Raw genomic sequence first — 17,841 nt, 5'->3', positions numbered from 1 at the left:
TCTCCGATTTTTATCAATTTAAGCTTCCTAATTCCTTTTTGTAAGAAAATGATATGTAATTGATTTGTTATTTTATTCAAGAGGCAGAGCCACAAACTTATAGTTACAAAAGCATCCTAATATGGTTCCTACGATCAAGCTAAATCATTCACAAATAAGGAAAGAAGTCATTTACAATATTGACAGAATCAACATTCCATTCTAAGCTCGATCTCCTTCAACACTTCTATCGAGCTTAATGATGCGAATCGGACATTAATGAGTTCTAACATGCAACCTCAAGATTTCCTCGTCGAAAACGCGTGAAGTAATCCAGTACCAAAAAGAAAAGAATGAAACCAACAAAACAAGCAGTGGAATTATTACTTCAAATGTTCACTCAATACACACAGCCAACTTTCACAGAAAAATTAAAGAGCTATTACTCTTCGACGTACAATACGCGTGTACTTAAATGTACGTCCGCGGGTACATACACAAATTACTCGGTGTCTCAATACAGATTGCTCTCTCAAAGACTAGACAGAGAGAGTTGATCAAAACGTAACAAGACTAGACACAGAGAAGGAGAGACTTGCTGCTGATTGATTAAGTAATAGAAATGACAGAGCACACGGTTTGCATGATAGTGAGGATGATTACAAGATTTGATATGACCACCGCATAAAATATGATCGAAAACTATCTTTCGATCATTACATTCCAACATGTGCTACGACCACAAGGATGATTACAGCTGATCACTGTTCACTCACGGTCAACAAACTATCTTTCGTTCATTACATTCCAAGATTTGATATGACCGAAAACTAAAAAAATAAGTAAATAAACAATTACCAAAAAAGAAAAGAATTTGAAACCACCGCATTTCAATCCAACGGCTAATTCTAGAGGCCTTGCCATGAGTTATGAGTAGTAAATGTCTTCTGCATAACCATATGTGAAAATTTATAGACGTTTTTAATTTTAGGTAAATGATTTCCTCATATTACCTTTTTTCTTCTGCACGAGAAATAATCAGCGGGACAAACAGGGTGAAATCACTTCCCTTATATTTTTGGTAGGCAAGGAGACTGTTTCTTAATAGGTTGAGATTCACATCTGGTCTTATACATCCATATCCCTAGATCGTATTCGTCAATCAAAACATATAACCACCAAACATGTGAGACTAAAAGCTTCAAGCAATGGATATGTGGAAACATAAAACAAAACAAGCGATTATGAATTTAAAATAAATAAAAGAAGAAAAAAAAATCGAGGAGATGGATTCGCACCTGCTATGACTAGAAAAGCTGAATGCAGATTGCATGCTCCTCCGCTAGTTGTAGTACAAGTTCTCTCAATAATACATACCACAATGGTGAGCTCTGTGCAAGTACAAGTGGCTTAAGATTGATCCAGAAAAGGCTTAGATTTCCAAACATAAAAGTCTTAAAAGATAAACAAGTTTTAAAAATTAAGTCACTCGGAGCTTGATTTTATGCATTAGCTTTTTAGCAAAGCAAAAGGTGATCCAATAGTACATAAAATAAACAAAACAATCCCTTACAGCTAATTAGATGTTAAAACTTCACTTAATAAAGCAAAATGATGAGCTATACCAACAGCAAGTTGTTTTGTGGCTGTGATCAATTTTGCGGCCATTCTTTGTAAGGAATTTTCATTGTAAAATATGCTTATAAGCTCCCATTTGGAACCATTTCTGATATGCTTGTCACCAGAAATCTCTACAAGAACACATACCATCCTTGAAATGGTGAAACCTGTTTCTATCCCTCACCACTATTTCTCGATTATAAACTTTAGAGATGAACTTAGTAGCAGAGTGGCAATCATCGCAAACTCGTAAGTTCTTCACTATTCGAATAGGAGTTCCCGGAGGCGTATTCAGGAGGGCAAAAGCAATGGCTAACTTTTCACTATGCCTATTCAAAGCATCCTCTTTATCTTCTTCATCGATATCTAGCAAGACCTCTGATGTAGTGGGCACGTATCCAGCTTTCTTCATCTTCCTCCCCATCTCCTCTACCATCTCGTAAATCTCTTTGGATTGTCTATGCGATTTATCTCCAGCCACAAATTCGTAAATTTCATGGTCTAGCTCGATCATAGTGCTCCCAGGGATCTTTTTCATCCCCTTCTTGTCCATCGCCTCTCTAATCTTGGTTTTCTTGTCCCAATGGTTCATTTTTGCATAAATGTTGGAAAGCAGGACATAGTTTGACTCCTGCATAGGTTCACTCCTGATTAACTGCTTGGTGATACTCTCTCCAAGCTTGAGTTCACCGTGTGCACGACAAGCACTGATCAGGGTACGCATGACTATAGGGTTTGGCTCAATCGGCATCTTTTGGATAAACGCCGATGCTTCTTTGACATGTCCGGCCCTGCAAAACATATCCACCATGCATCCATAGTGTTCTATCTTAGGTACAATTTGAAACTTTTCTTCCATTGAACCGAAGTACCTCTTACCCCTTTCAACTAGCCCGGAATGACTACACGCAGAAAGCAACCCTAAGAAAGCAACATCATCAGGTGCTACCCCAGTCCCAATCATTTCCTAGAACAAAGCAATGGCTTCCATTCCACGGCCGTGCATTGCCAGACCATCAATCACAGAAGTCCAAGAAACAATTGTTCTCCCACTCATGTTTCTAAACAATTTCAAAGCTTTATCCACATTCCCACACTTCGCAAACATGTCGATGAGAGCATTACAAAGCTCCACAGATTTATGAATCCCTTCTTTCTCAATGTAAGACTCAACCCACTTCCCAAGCTCAAGTGCACCTAAATCCGAACATGCAGACAGAACGGAGACCATAGTTATCTCATCCGGCTGAACTCCCGCCATCTGCATTTCCCTAAACAACTCAACTGAATCCGTCGACCACCCCACACGCACATACCCGCCAATCATCGCGCTCCATGAAACAGAGTCCAACTTGGGCATTTCATCAAATACCTTCCGGGCAAACTCAATCCCTCCTCCACAACAACAATACATATGAACCATAGTGTTACAAACATGAACATCGTCATCGAACCCGAATTTCACCACCGACCCATGAACCGAATTCCCCAAATTCAAGTCCCCAATTCCAGCACAGGCCTTGAGGACAAAAGGGTAGGTAAATTTATTAGGCAAAACAGAACCTTGAACCATAACATTGTAAAAGCACAATGCTTTATGCTTTTCATGGCTGGTCTGCGCGTAAGCTCTAATTACAGTATTGAAGAGGAACGAATCGTAAAGATGCGTATCGGCATCGCCGGAGAAGAGGAAGGAGGAGGCGTAGTCGATGGCTTTAAGGTCGGAGGCCGTGGAGGCGAACTTGGTGAGTACTAGCGGATTGTTTCGGAGCCCCGACTTCAAAACGTGGGCGTGGATCTGGGAGAGCTTTGAAACGGCGTCGCACGCTTGGAGGAGCGCCAAGCAGCCCTGCTCTGCTTCTCTTCTGTTGGCGGCAAAACTGGCGGTCTTGACGAGCCTTTGCATTTCAAAAGCTCCCAACGGTTAACGGTAAATCAAAAACATAAAAGCAAAAGCAGGATTTAACAAAACGACAACGGAGTCCTTGTCGTTCGGGATCCTCCCGCACTTTCCGCTTTTCCACGTGGCTGGTGGAATTTGTGGCCACGTCACGTCATCGTCTACCTCTCGACTTACTGGTACGCTTATGTTTCGTTTACAGTTTGTGAGAAATCAATAACGCCACTCCGGAGTTTGATAATTCCAATCCAAGTAGCTGGGTGGAAGAATGAGAAAAGCGCCGTCGATCTCAGCGCGTTTGTTTCTAGGGTTTGTTCGAGGCCAAACAACCTCCAAGCTCCGGTGCTTCAATGCGGTGCGTTTTCACTGTGATCGAGCCCAACCTTCCTCTATTAAGCCTCCAGGTCCAGGTTCCTCTCTCTCTCTCTCTCTCTCTCTCTCTCTCTCTCTCTAGAATTTCAATTCGAATTTCTCCCTCTAGAAATTCGACTGGAATCCTTGTGCTTTCAGGGCCACTAACGCAGTACAAGAGCCTGGTCGAGGAAGGGAAGCTGCAGCATGATCCGAAGCAAGAGACGGTGGCGTTTCAATTGGAAGAGTTGCTCGGGAGATTGGAGCAGTACGAGAGAGAAATGGAGGATTATCATGTGAAAAAATCGTTAATTTTCAGCTCCTACATTTGAATTAAAAGTTGGAGATTTGAGAATTGGTCGGAGAATTTTGAAATTTTCTTCACATTTTGCAGGAAAAGCTTGCGATTTAGGAGAGGCGGAGAGAGGACGAGCGGCGGAAGCTGTTAATGGAGGAAGCTGAGAGTCAGCAGAAAGATGATGTATGGACATCAGTCACCAACCAGCGCAATAAGTTTGTGCAGAGATGGCTGTCCCGGTAAGGCGTAGGCATGCCATTGCTTGTCGAAAAAGCTTACAGATTTTCGGTTTCTTTTTACTGTTTTCTGAATGTCAATGTTGTGATTCTGTTCGGCTTAGGAAGAAACCTGATAAAGCAGAACCCGGAGTTGGGAAATGGGTTTCGTATCTTAATCGAGAGAGGAAGTTAGATTCACGTGTTGGTCGCCGCCCAACCGCTCCTCCGGCTCCCAAGGGACTGTGTATTTACGGCAATGTTGGAAATGGTATGTTGCTGTGTTGGAAATGGAAGCAAATGTGTACCAGCTTGAATCGAAATTCGGTACTTCTATTCAGGAAAGACGATGCTTATGGACATGTTTTTTAGTGCCACTGAAGGAATAGTTAAGCATTGAAAGAGATATCACTTTCACGAGGTGAGCTTTTGAGTGTGATTCGACAAATTTTGGATGACATTAACTGATCATACCCATTTTATTTTGAACCGTACATCCTTGAAATATGTGGATCATCTTCTTTCCAAGTTGACCGTGAGGATGCAAGTTATACTTTTAAAATCTTTACTTGCAGGCAATGTTAAAGATTAACGAACAATGCATCAGATTTGGAAAAGCCAAGTGGAGGAAAAGTCTTTGCATTCAAGCCTTTCCAATTGGGTAATGAATCTTCCCTTTGATTCGAGGGTGAAGGAGTGGGTCGCTGCAGAAGAGAGATTCAAGCAAGAGGTTCAGATGAAAAACATCCTTCCAGCTGTAGCAGATAAGCTGCTAATAGACCGGCAGGCAAATCAAAAGGGTGGTAGCATTCTCTGTTTTGACGAAATACAGGTCGGATCCTAGTCCATAGCTTATATGCAGCCTATGATGCCTTACCAAAATGATCGTAAAATTTCTAATGGATCAATCAGTCAAGATTTAACGTTTTTAGGTCTTTCTGTTTTGTCCTTTATTTATTGTTTATTGCAGTTTGAGATCATTTTTTTTCTAATCGGAAGGTTGAATTAAACTTGTTACGTTAAACTTAAATAGGATCAACTTGGCATTCATGTATCGATAATGGTTCCGTATTTTCTACAACACGTTGGGGAAAACCTAGCTTAAATGTTCTGCTGCTCATCTTGTGACTTGGAATTTCTTTCTTTCTATTTCAGACTGTTGATGTATTTGCTATTGTGGCCTTATCTGGAATTGTTAGCAGATTGTTAAGTACCGGAACTGTTTTTGTTGCCACCAGTAATCGAGCGCCAACAGACTTAAATCAGGTGCACATGTGTGCTTTTTTAATACTGTGATAAACCATCCATATTCCCTGCCAATTTATTTCTCTCGATAATCCTTTGGCATTGTGCCTATTCATGTAACTTCATGGGTAAGGAGTGATGAAGATGGCCTAAAATCAATACTTCGTCAACGATCTTTGAATTATTTAGCAACTTGATTGTTATGTTTATAAGAAGTTTTCATCCTTTTTTCTTGGACCAACATTTCTCTACGTTTTTCTTTTGAGACAAAAATTTCTTATGCAGGATGGTATGCTGCGGGAGATCTTCCAAAAGTTTGTTCGCAAACTGAACGAGCACTGTGAGACTGTTCTCATTGGCAGTGAGATTGATTATCGTCGTGTTATAGCTCAAAGTCAAAGATCTGCAGACCAGGTAAGCATGAAGCATTTTCTTTTTTGGCAAATACATGTGAAATATTACTTCTATTTCGTTGCACTCGTCGACAACAGCTTCATATATGAGTGCTGTAAGTCATGGCTATTTTCCGGTCATTCTTTAGTTGTTCTTCATGTATTTGATGGTCATGCTTCACTGACTTATCAGTCTATTCACAATTCTGTATCTTGTTTTTGTAATTTATAGAAGCGGAGTTCCTACTCTTTGCATTTTGGAGTAGTTGTTTCTATCTAGTAGTTTGAAATGGCGTATAGAAAATACTGTTGTGTAAAACTTTACTATCTTAAACATACAGGTTCACTACTTGTGGCCCTCAGACAGCATTGCTATGGAGAAATTTGAGAAGAAGTGGCATGAAGTCACAAACCAAATAGGGGGACAGATCGCCTTGGATACTATTCGAGTGATGTTTGGGAGGTACTTCTAAAATTTGAAATAACAATTTATTTGTCATAATCCATTATGTAATTAAAGACACCTGGTTCCTATATCAGAACACTGGGGGTTCCCGAATGCTCTAATGGAGTGGCACGGTTCACATTTGATTATCTCTGTGGTCGGCCGGTATTACTCTTGCCTTTGTCTGTGTTTGCGATTTTTGTGTTATATCTTACATCCATTTTCTATATCTGATGATTGTTTTTTATTTTCAAGTTTTTTTGTTTGGCATGTTTCATGTTCGGGTTCCACATAAGTTGGTTAAGCTTCATCAGACAATAAGGACTAAAACATTGTATGCAAAGTGGGTTTAGTTATATCTGGTAACGTGAGTCGGGGGGAACTTTCCACCGCTTTGAACATATCTCCTGCAGTTATTCAGGTTAATGCTTGAAAAAAAGAAACAGAAAATGAAAGCATTAAGTAGTCATCATGTCCCAATCCTGTCAATGATAACTGGATTGATATGTAATGTACAAGATCAATACAAACATCCAAACGTCTCAAAAACTAAACCTCACATTTAATTTTAGTTCAAATGAGTATACATTTGACATAAACTAAAGTATTTCAGGCACGGCGGTTTATTACCCTCATTGATGAATTATACAATCATCATTGCCGTCTATTTTGTTCTGCAGCATCTTCTATTGATGAATTATTTCAAGGAATTGAAGAGGGTACTCTTTTTGATCTGGAGAGGTGAGTGTCCGTTTTTGTTCATTTTGTATCAAGAAATCTCGGGGCTTTGAGATTCATCATTCTGGGTCAGAACTTACCGCTCATTGCTTTGTTTCTGACTTGTATTCCTTTCGCATATGTTTTGCACTATGATGCACGCATACTTCTGTTTGGTCCCGTATCCCGTATCCGATACTTGCCCGATACTCTCGGATAGGTTTTACATATCCTCAAGTAGATGCATGTAAAAATTACTTTCTCCTGCTTGCACACACAATTTATTGCATTTGTGCAAATTTATCGGCGGTTGGGGAAACCGTCATCAAAATATCAGCTCAGTTATAAGAGCGCAAGGTGCAGGAAATATCAATTGACTTGGATACATTCTTGAAAGATTCTTGTACTGTCAAGGGCTTAAGGAGGTACATTTGCTTAATAGTACTAGCAATTCTGATTGAATGGTTCTTTTAGTATTGTTATGGTTGTCAATATTTCAGTCTAAACATGTGTACTTGCTTTCTTTCAGTTTCCAGTTTGAAACAGAGACAGAAGGTTCAAAGCTTTGTTTTAGCAGAAGGTAATGTGAGTCGGGGGGAACTTTCCACCGCTTTGAACATATATCTGCAGTTATTCAGGTTAATGCTTGAAAAAAAGAAACAGAAAATGAAAGCATTAAGTAGTCATCATGTCCCAATCCTGTCAATGATAACTGGATTGACATGCATGCATATGTAATGTACGAGATAAATCCAAACATCCAAATGTCTCAAAAACTATATCTCACATTTAATTTTAGTTCAAATGAGTATACATTTGACATAAACTAAAGTATTTTTTTTCTTCCAATTTTTCAGGCACGACGGTTTATTACCCTCATTGATGAATTATACAATCATCATTGCCGTCTATTTTGTTCTGCAGCATCTTCTATTGATGAATTATTTCAAGGAACTGAAGAGGGCACTCTTTTTGATCTGGAGAGGTGAGTGTCCGTTTTTGTTCATTTCTTACTAATTTTATATCAAGAAATCTCAGGGCTTTGAGATTCATCATTCTGGGTCAGGACTTACCGCTCATTGCTTTGTTTCTGACTTGTATTCCTTTCGCATATGTTTTGCACTATGATGCACAGATACTTCTGTTTGGTCCCGTATCCCATATCCGATACTTGATCGGATACGATACTTGCCCGATACTCTCAGATAGGTTTTGCATATCCTCAAGTAGATGCATGTAAAAATTACTTTCTCCTGCTTGCACACACAATTTATTGCATTTGTGCAAATTTATCAGCGGTTGGGGAAACAGTCATCAAAATATCAGCTCAGTTTTAAGAGTGCAACGTGCAGGAAATATCATTTGACTTGGATACATTCTTGAAAGATTCTTGTACTGTCAAGGGCTTAAGGAGATACATTTGCTTAATAGTACAAGCAATTCTGATTGAATGGTTCTTTTAGTATTGTTATGGTTGTCAATATTTCAGTCTAAACATGTGTACTTTCTTGCTTTCAGTTTCCAGTTTGAAACAGAGAGAGAAGGTTCAAAGCTTCGTCGCGATGTTTTAGCAGAAGGTAATGCTAGTTCAGGAGGTGCCCCAACTGGTATAATATCGATGCTATCTGGTCAAGAAGAGATGTTTGCTTTCCGCAGAGCAGTAAGTGGTTCTTTGTTTCTCCAGACCACTTTGTTTCTGATTTCGTTCTTTGGCCCTCGTAACCGTTTAGGCGGTCCAATGACAGCAATGAGTTAATGTAGAAACTTCAGGGCTTTTATTTTCTCTGGTTTTTCTTGTGGTTTCTGGCCAGACAGATTCATCTTCCAATATTCTGAATGGATGATCCATATGTGTAGGTGTCGCGCTTGATTGAAATGCAGACACCCGTATATTTGGAGGGAGTCCACGGTCTTCATCCGTATTTCCAGAAACAACGCCAAGGATTTGAAAGTATATCTTCACGAAACATACAGCCGCAGTTGTCATATTAAGCAGAAGAATTGTTGTACCACTTCCTGTCCATTTATAATTTTCCATTCATTTGTATCTCCTTACGGTATGAACTAAGGAGAAAATCCAAACAAGTGCGAACTTGCCATTACTTGACAATTAACACACAATGTCAAGGTTGTGAGTGTATTTTAATAAAGAAATTTGGTATTTCAGTCGGTTCTTTCTTATCTGCAATTTCCAGCTCGACGACCGTAGTCACTTATGTGAAGTCTAGATTGTAGTGTTTGACTTTCCTTGTCAATGTTGTAAATAGTACTACACATGCTCTAGTTAGTTTTAAGACAGTCATTATGTGATCATACTCCTGGAAATACTCACTCAATCGTTTGGTTTCTCTCCTCAAAGGTTTGTTCATGCATATGCATTTCATGTTTAATTTTCCAGTTCATTCTGTCTAGTTGTGTTGTCTCATTAGAATTGCTCACTGCTTTCACTCGAATTAGGCACACACTTGAAGACATCCTACATGAGTCAACTGACACATTTTTTCCGAGAGTGAATTTTCCACCCTAAATCTGTAAACATTGCTTTTGCTCTTGATGCGTGTCTTTTTGTTCTCTTTGTTTGAAACATGCATGCCTTCTTTAAAAAGAGGTCCTAGGGATCATTTGCTCTTTGGTTAAAAAGTTTAGATTTTTTAAGATTACATTAAAAAGCTTTAAGCTTCCTCTTGTATTCTTCACTTGAAGCCCATTCTGCCAAACTGATGTCCATGCTTAAAATTCCCCATCATTGAGAAATAGGTTTGCACTATTTTCATGGTCCCTTAAGTTTCAAATCTTCATTTAAACCTAGTTTTCGGATTCACATTGATTTCTTCCTTCAACTATTTGACTGAAGAAACTGACTAATCTTTTGTATCCAGATTTCACATTATCATCATCATAATATCATTTGCATTGATCATGTTGGTCTCTGTCACATCCCGGCTCGGGGCGGATCACTTCTCCGGCCCGCTCCACCACCGTAGCACGATATTGTCCACTTTGGGCTTACCATTCCCTCATGGTTTTGTTTTTGGGAACTCACAAGCAACTTCCCAGTGGGTCACCCATCATGGGATTGCTCTAGCCCCCTTCTCGCTTAACTTTGGAGTTCCTACGAAACCTGAAGCCAGTGAGCTCCCAAACGGCCTCGCACTAGGTAGGGATGAGAATATACATATAAGGATCACTCCCCTGGGCGATGTGGGATGTAACAATCCACCCCCCTTAGGGGCCCGACGTCCTCGTCGGCACACACGCGGCTAGGGTTAGGCTCTGATACCAATTGTCACATCCCGGCCCGGGGCGAATCACTTCCCGGGCTCACTCCACCACTGTAGCACGATATTGTCCTCTTTGGGCTTACCATTCCTTCATGGTTTTGTTTTTGGGAGCTCATGAGTAACTTCCCAGTGGGTCACCCATCATGGGATTGCTCTAGCCCCCTTCTCGCTTAACTTCGGAATTCCTACAAAACTCGAAGCTAGTGAGCTCCCAAAAGGCCTCGCACTAGGTAGGGATGGGGGATCACTTCCCGGGCCCGCTCCACCACCGTAGCACGATATTGTCTGCTTTGGGCTTACCATTCCCTCACGGTTTTGTTTTTGGGAACTCACAAGCAACTTCCCAGTGAATCACCCATCATGGGATTGCTCTAGCCCCCTTCTCGATTAACTTCGGAGTTCCTACGAAACCTGAAGCAGTGAGCTCCCAAAAGGCCTCACACTAGGTAGGGATGAGAATATACATATAAGGATCACTCCCCTAGGCGATGTGGGATGTCACAATCCACCCCCTTTAGGGGCCCGACATCCTCGTCGGCACACACGCGGCTATGGTTAGGCTCTGATACCAAATTGTCACATCTCGGCCCGGGGGGACCACTTCCTGGGCCGGCTCCACCACCGTAGCACGATATTGTCCGCTTTGGGCTTATTCCCTCACGGTTTTGTTTTTGGGAACTCAAGAGCAACTTCCCAGTGAGTCACCCATCATGGGATTGCTCTAGCCCCCTTCTCGCTTAACTTCGGAGTTCCTATGAAACCTGAAGCCAGTGAGCTCCCAAAAGGCCTCGCACTAGGTAGGGATGAGAATATACATATAAGGATCATTCCCTTGGGCGATGTGGGATGTCACAGTCTCGGTGCCACAAGAAGAAGAGTTCAAGGTTGGAGTTGCCTCTTAGTGAAGGCTAAAGACATCTCCATCACGTGCAAAGTAAGGTTGCACAAAGGTAAAATTGCTCCTTATATTAGGTCTAGGAAATGAGCTTGATGTGATAATTCGTATAAACCTTATTTCCATTAGCAGATTGGACTCGGTAGAGTCCCCGATTTTTTAATCCATAGGTGGGTTTTTTTTCGGCCAAAAACTTCGTGTGTTGTTGATTGTTTTTCTTGTTCACATATCTTGTTCATTTGCATGTGATATGATTTCTATAGTTTGCAAATTGATTTATGTTTATGACTAAGTTTATCAGAGTTACTATGAGCATTGAACTAGACTTTAGTTAATTTGGATCACTTCAGGAATCTAAGTTTAATTGATTAATTCGCTTTTGGTAAACTAGCATATCTAAACTTAGTTGACTGGTGTTGCTGAATAGTCAGCCTAGCATATATTGATTTTTAATTATAGGATATTCTGTTTGGTGCCAATTTTGACATAATTGTATGAGGAGAGAGTTTGTACATGAAGGGGAACGGTGCGTATGACATTTTTGGAGTGACAATTACAACACAGTGTCATACAAATCTTCAACAAAACAAATAAACTAACGAAACAAGGACATTGGTTCTGAAATGATTCATTGCAACTAAGTTTGAACCCTCTTAGATTAATGTTAAAACTATAAATTGTCTCTGTAAAACATAAAAAAGAAAATATGTTGTCATTAATTACAAAATATTTTTTTTGGTTATCGTCATTCGGTACATTTTAGGTTATCTTGGGAAAATTAGAAGAAAATTGCAATTTTCTTCTAAGAAGCGCGTAGACAATTAGGTTGAGGCATGAGTATCTCACTTTCTTTAAGGAGATTCAAGCCCAGTGCAGTTTGATAAAATTTGTGCGCAATATATCTCTTGACTTGTTCTCTCAAGAATACAACCACCAAACTGAATCGTCTTGTGACCACTAATGGAGCCAATGCGGGGGCATTGGGCTCCCCTGGCCCAATAACTTTGTGAACTTTTCCCTTTAAATTTTTTTTTACCCCTATAATAGCACTATAGTAGCAGCATTGCAACATCACCCACAACAAAAAGTTGCTATTGTAATCTTGGTTGCGTGGGCCACAATGGCCAACAAATATTGACCCAAGTTGGCTCACCCAACATGGAACATGTGAGCCCACATGTGACCCAAGTTGGTGTACTTGCTAGTGAAATTTGTATTGATTTACTTGTTGCACTTGTTTCAGTTGAAAGAGCTTTTTCGGTGGTGAAAATTGTGAAGAATCCACATCGTAATAGGATTGGTGATCAATGGTTGAATGATAGTTTGGTTGTGTACATTGAGAAAGAGGTATTTGATTATATTGATTATGCGACGTTTCCAAAATATGAGAACACGTCGTGGACAATTATAAATGAAAGTATGATAGATTTTTGAAAGCTATTTTTTTGACCCTATGGTCTTAAATTCCTAACTCTGCCATTGCGTGTGACTCGAACTTATATGCATAAAAAAAGAAAGAGTCCAAAGCTCCGTCACAAGAACATTATTCTATGGCCAATAAATAAAAGATGAAAAGATAGATGAATGAAGAATAATAGTTATAGAGGAAATTTGGACAATTTTCAATTGCACATTATTTTCATTTAACTATAAGTAGATGAGAAAAAGAAATTTTGTTTTGCTTTGTCACTCTTGAGTTGGTATCATGTTTGACTCTTTGACCTCAGGGTTTATGCGAAACTTAATAAATAAATAAATTATTTATTAGGATTCTTATGACTACTAAGAGCATTTTCAATGGGTATATCAATATTTTCTATCAAATTCTTAATTGATGGTTGATGTGGTATTTTGAAACATGATGTCAAATTTCTTTATATTCCAATTGATATGTTAGTTATTATTTTACTATCATATAGGGCCCACTTTAAATAAATAAACAATAAAATCATTTTTAAAGCTTTATCTTGTTGCATAATATGGACCCCATGAATTAAAAAAATAATGAAGTACAAGTGAGGTTAGCGTCAAAATTGACGGCTGACGCTGGCTACCATTCCAGGTTAGCTAAATGGAGCAATATTTGTTGTATTAGTTGACATTCCACCTAAGATTTAGCATTTTTTTTAGAGATGATCTAAGAGATGATTGATCCTCAGTTGTGAGATAACTATGGAGTAGGATTTCTCTCTCCCTCTTTTTTTCCGTCTCCTTCTCTCTCTTTTTATTTGAACTGTCACGGTTAAATCATATTAACATTTTATATTTATTTTTTATAACAAGAAAAAAACAAAATAAAAAAAATATAAAAGAAGGAAATGGAAGAGAATGAAAAAAAGAAGGGAAGAGAATTATATAATTTATGCCACTTTGCTTTCGAAGTCGACAAGACATTTTCCATGTTTTTATATGATGACTTCAGGTTAATCTCAATTATTTAATAGGATACAATGATTTGTCTCCATTATTTATTTGTTTGGCGGCTCAATGAGTAAGATATTTTGAATAGTGTTACATTTAATCTATTTGTATTATCAGTTGTATTATCTTTTAAATAGAGATAGGGCTTACTAATTTATGTGGATTCCATTTCTATTAGATAGATGATACAAATTATATTATAAATAGATGATAAGAATAATATTTTTTCATATACTTGACCAACTAAACTACAATATAATAATATTCAATTCCCATATTATTTTGTTAATTAAAAAAGAAAGTTTGATAGGCCGCCTTAATTAGCTGGCTTGGTCATTTGATTTCTAAGCAATTCTTATAGGAACATTCTATCACGTTGATTTGCGGTGCTTTGTCAACCAAGGTAGGAAATAAAATATTCAATTTGTCATGAAGTACAGCATTTTGGTCGGCAAAGTTAAAAATCACGAATTAATGATGCAATTTGCGTTTACAGCCACAATTTGCGTTTCCACCGATTAATATCGGCATTCGCAAAAGCAAAATGTAAATTTATAAAGGGCTTCTCAACTTCTCATGCGTTTTTTCCTTCTAAAATAACAGCTTCTCATTACTTTTATGTGATTTTTTTTACTTGACGTGATGAGACTTCGCACTTAATTAGCTCATATTTTCTCAGGTAATTAATACCCTTTTCTGAAACAACCCCATGACAACTTTAGGCTCATCTCGAAAATTACTGGAATTCTGACGGGAACACGTACGTTTCTTGCATCTATAAGATATTAAACTCTTTGACTTGAATTTCCAATTATGTACAAGATTCTTATCCTTTGCCGAAGATTTTTGAAAAGAAGTCAAACCTTTTGAGATCTAGAGAGAGACAGAGAGAGAGAGGAGCCCCAATGCCATTAAATACTGTCATGCCCCTAAATAAATGCATATATTTTCTAACTTTGTTGGGAACATGATGAGGCTCTTGTTCATGTCAATAGTGTTAAGCTTATTATGCAGAGAACTAAGGCTCGTTTCTGGTGATATCAGCACAGCAACGTCTTACGATCCTCCTTACATACGTGAGCAAATAACATATTCTCAGCTGAAAATGTAGTATCATATTACTTATTATTACAATGCTTTTCCATATCATTATAAACCTGAGTCGAACATGAACTACAAAGTCAATATAATTGATGATATTCTCAGCTGTAATTGGTCATCATATATCTGGTTCAGTTGATTTCATATCCTGTAGATCAAACGATCGACATATTAGTATATATGTAGATATAAGGAAAATAATAGTAGAACTATAAAAGAATGCAAAATTATGTAGATATTTACTGGACATATTCGACGTTAATTCTTGTAGAAGGAGAGTGTGAGATGACTGCAAAAGCATCAGTTGACATGGCTACGGTAGAAGGGCCCGTTGAATCTCGCCAAAGATCAACCACCGTCACGTCCACGGTAGCACCACCCTTGCAGGGCTGATTGCGTCCACTCAGACACCTCAGTCTATACCGCCTTCCACACGCAGCACCATTGTCCCACAACCCTTCACTCACCGCCGCAAACAGATTCCCCGGAGGGAACTGGTCTTGCCTACTTCCAAAGCACTTTGTTGCTGCACCACAATTACAATATGGCATTGAAAAATATTAACTATAATCCATATATATATATATATATATATGTATGTAGTTCTTTAATTCACAATTTCTGACAACATAATATATTAAATATCTTTATATATTCATTGTATAAGCATATAGAGAAAAGAATATGTTGTTTGCTCACGTATGTAAGGAGGATCGTAAAACGTTGCTGTGCTGATATCACCATAAACGAGCCTTAGTTCTCTACATAATAAGCTTAACACTATTGACACGAACAAGAGCCTCATCATGTTCACAACAAAGTTAGAAAATATATGCATTTGTTTAGGGGCATGACAGTATTTAATGGCATTGGGGCTCCTCTCTCTCTCGATCTCAAAAAGTTTTACTACTTTTTAAAAATCTTTGGCAAAGGATAAGAATTATATACATAATTGGAAATTCAAGTCAAAGCGTTTAATATCTTCTAGATGCAAGAAACTTACGTGCACCCGTCAGAATTCCAGTAATTTTCGAGATGAGCCTAAAGTTGTCATGGGGTTGTTTCAGAAAAGGGTATTAATTACCTGAGAAAATATGAGCGAAGTCTCATCACGTCAAGTAAAAAAAATCACATAAAAGTAATGAGAAGCTGTTATTTTAGAAGTAAAAAACTTGTGAGAATACAACAGCACAAGCGGGTCACAACTCCAAGACACAATTTCACGCTTGGAACGGCCGGATCAGAATACATGACACAACAACTCCTGGTCTCCTGGCCGGTCAGAATACACTGAACAACTCCTGGCTTGGAACGCCACAAGCGGGTCAGAATACAACAGCCCAAGCGGGTCAAAATACACGGCACAACAACTCCTGGCCGTCAGAATACACTGAACAATTCGGGGCTTGGAACGCCACAAGCGGGTCAGAATACAACAGCACAAGCGGGTCAGAATACACGGCACAACTCCAGGGCTTGGAACGGCACAAGCGGGGTCAAAATACACGGCACAACTCCTGGCTTGGGAACGGGCGGGTCAGAATAGAGCCACGACAAACCCGATCCGCTGAGGCCGAACCAACATTCCAACACTTTGATGTCCCCACTCAGGTTACAATCTTGTGTTAATAAGCTCAACAGTGCCTCTGCTTTGTGCAAGTTATATAAAGTGATGTATTTAGCTGATGATCGATGGGTGCATATTTTCATATATTTTTATCATATACTTCCTTAGGATTTTGTATATATGAATGGGTTAAATGCACTAATTTATATTGTTTTAATTTATAGGCATTAAATATTGGAGTTATGCTAAAATGAAGTGAAAATTGAGCTTTTTGGTGTCTAGAGTAATTTTAGTGGAGCAAGAGACTAATTAATTGCATCAAGGCATATGCATTACAACAAGAAGATGAGACTGCAACGGTTTTGGAAATCAAATGGACATGGGAGTGCTATTCAATGAATTTAAGAAGAGACATAATTATTTGTTTTTATTATTTCCGTATATTTTCTTTTTATTTAATAAGAACTTAAAATGCATTAGTTAGGATTTTAGTCGGGTTAAATTAGTTTTTTTTTTCCCTCTTGTCTTTGCCCTTGCCGCAACCCCCTATGGGAAAATTTGTTGATGTTTTTTTTTTAGTAATCCATCACAAAGAGAAGAAATCTCCTTATAACACCCATCGCGAAGACAAGAAAAAAAAATTGTTTTAAACTAAAATTTTTGTTTAGCAAAAAAAAATAATTGGCACCGTTGCCGGGGATTGAATTTGATTCTAATACTTAATTAGATTGTAACATCTTTTAGTTGGTTTAGCTTTAATGTTAATTGTTAGTTTTTCTTCAATAACAAGTTATTTTCTTGAGTCTCTTGTTTAACTTACCCATTGTTTTCTAGTTTTGCAGAAAAATGGAGCCAATTTACCTTGTGCCAATACAAATTCAAGTTTGGCGGTGGATCGCCTTCTACATCTTCGCTTGCCTGTCTCCTTTAAACCCGAGAAGTTTCTTTGTCGAAGAGTATGGCGGTGGATTGTTTTCTAGTTTCTTTGTCCAATTTACCACCACCAGATCTTGTAGCTTCGTCAATATAATCGATGCACTCATCAAAGTCATGTAGATGAATGGAAATGATAAGTTCTAGGCTTGGCTGTGGGTCTAAGCCTTAACTAAAAATTCTACATATATGCTCATGTTTCATAATTTACCAAGAAAAACACAAAAGAATGTCTTTCCACATCCAAATGCAAATGTTAAATTGCAAGATCCGTAAAGCTCTCAACAGGAAAATGAACTAAAGGAAAGCTTTAATCACACAACCAAGGTGATTACTGCATGCAACTTGGTTATTCATAGCCTAACTAATAGATAAACAGTCTTCAACAGCAGCATAAGGTAATGAAGGAACATGCATTTCCGTGTAGAATCATTACGATTAGTAGGAAAAATACAAAGGAACGCTCATAGATAATGGGACG

At 38.6% G+C, this 17,841-nt stretch overlaps 1 protein-coding gene and 2 pseudogenes across 2 annotated transcripts; 1 reads left to right on the top strand and 2 right to left on the bottom strand.

Moving 5' to 3' along the window:
- Window positions 1-333: 333 nt before the first annotated feature.
- LOC125475559 lies at window positions 334-3,505 on the bottom strand (annotated as a pseudogene).
- A 262-nt stretch (window positions 3,506-3,767) lies between these two features.
- LOC125475560 lies at window positions 3,768-9,331 on the top strand (annotated as a pseudogene).
- A 4,870-nt stretch (window positions 9,332-14,201) lies between these two features.
- On the bottom strand, window positions 14,202-15,776 carry LOC125475557 (EG45-like domain containing protein). 2 transcript variants are annotated; one of them, XR_007256913.1, is made up of 4 exons: window positions 15,560-15,776; window positions 15,104-15,386; window positions 14,890-15,008; window positions 14,202-14,524 (listed from the first exon to the last, which is right to left on the bottom strand). XR_007256913.1 is itself a non-coding variant. In XM_048580471.1 (3 exons), the coding sequence occupies exons 1-3, from the start codon at window positions 15,696-15,698 to the stop codon at window positions 15,002-15,004; spliced, it is 429 nt and encodes a 142-aa protein (XP_048436428.1). In that variant the 5' UTR covers window positions 15,699-15,776; the 3' UTR covers window positions 14,850-15,001. The 2 variants fall into 2 exon arrangements, 1 of the variants encoding a protein (XP_048436428.1); XM_048580471.1 differs by lacking the exon at window positions 14,202-14,524 and having other exon boundaries at window positions 14,850-15,008.
- Window positions 15,777-17,841: the final 2,065 nt, after the last annotated feature.

Source organism: the organism of the source record quoted next, unplaced genomic scaffold (genome assembly GCF_019419815.1).
Source record: "Pyrus x bretschneideri cultivar Hongxiangsu unplaced genomic scaffold, Pyrus_bretschneideri_v1 Contig15, whole genome shotgun sequence".
NCBI lineage: Eukaryota > Viridiplantae > Streptophyta > Magnoliopsida > Rosales > Rosaceae > Pyrus > Pyrus x bretschneideri.
Note: the sequence above shows the minus strand (reverse complement) of the source record. Positions and strands in the feature narration are given on the sequence as shown.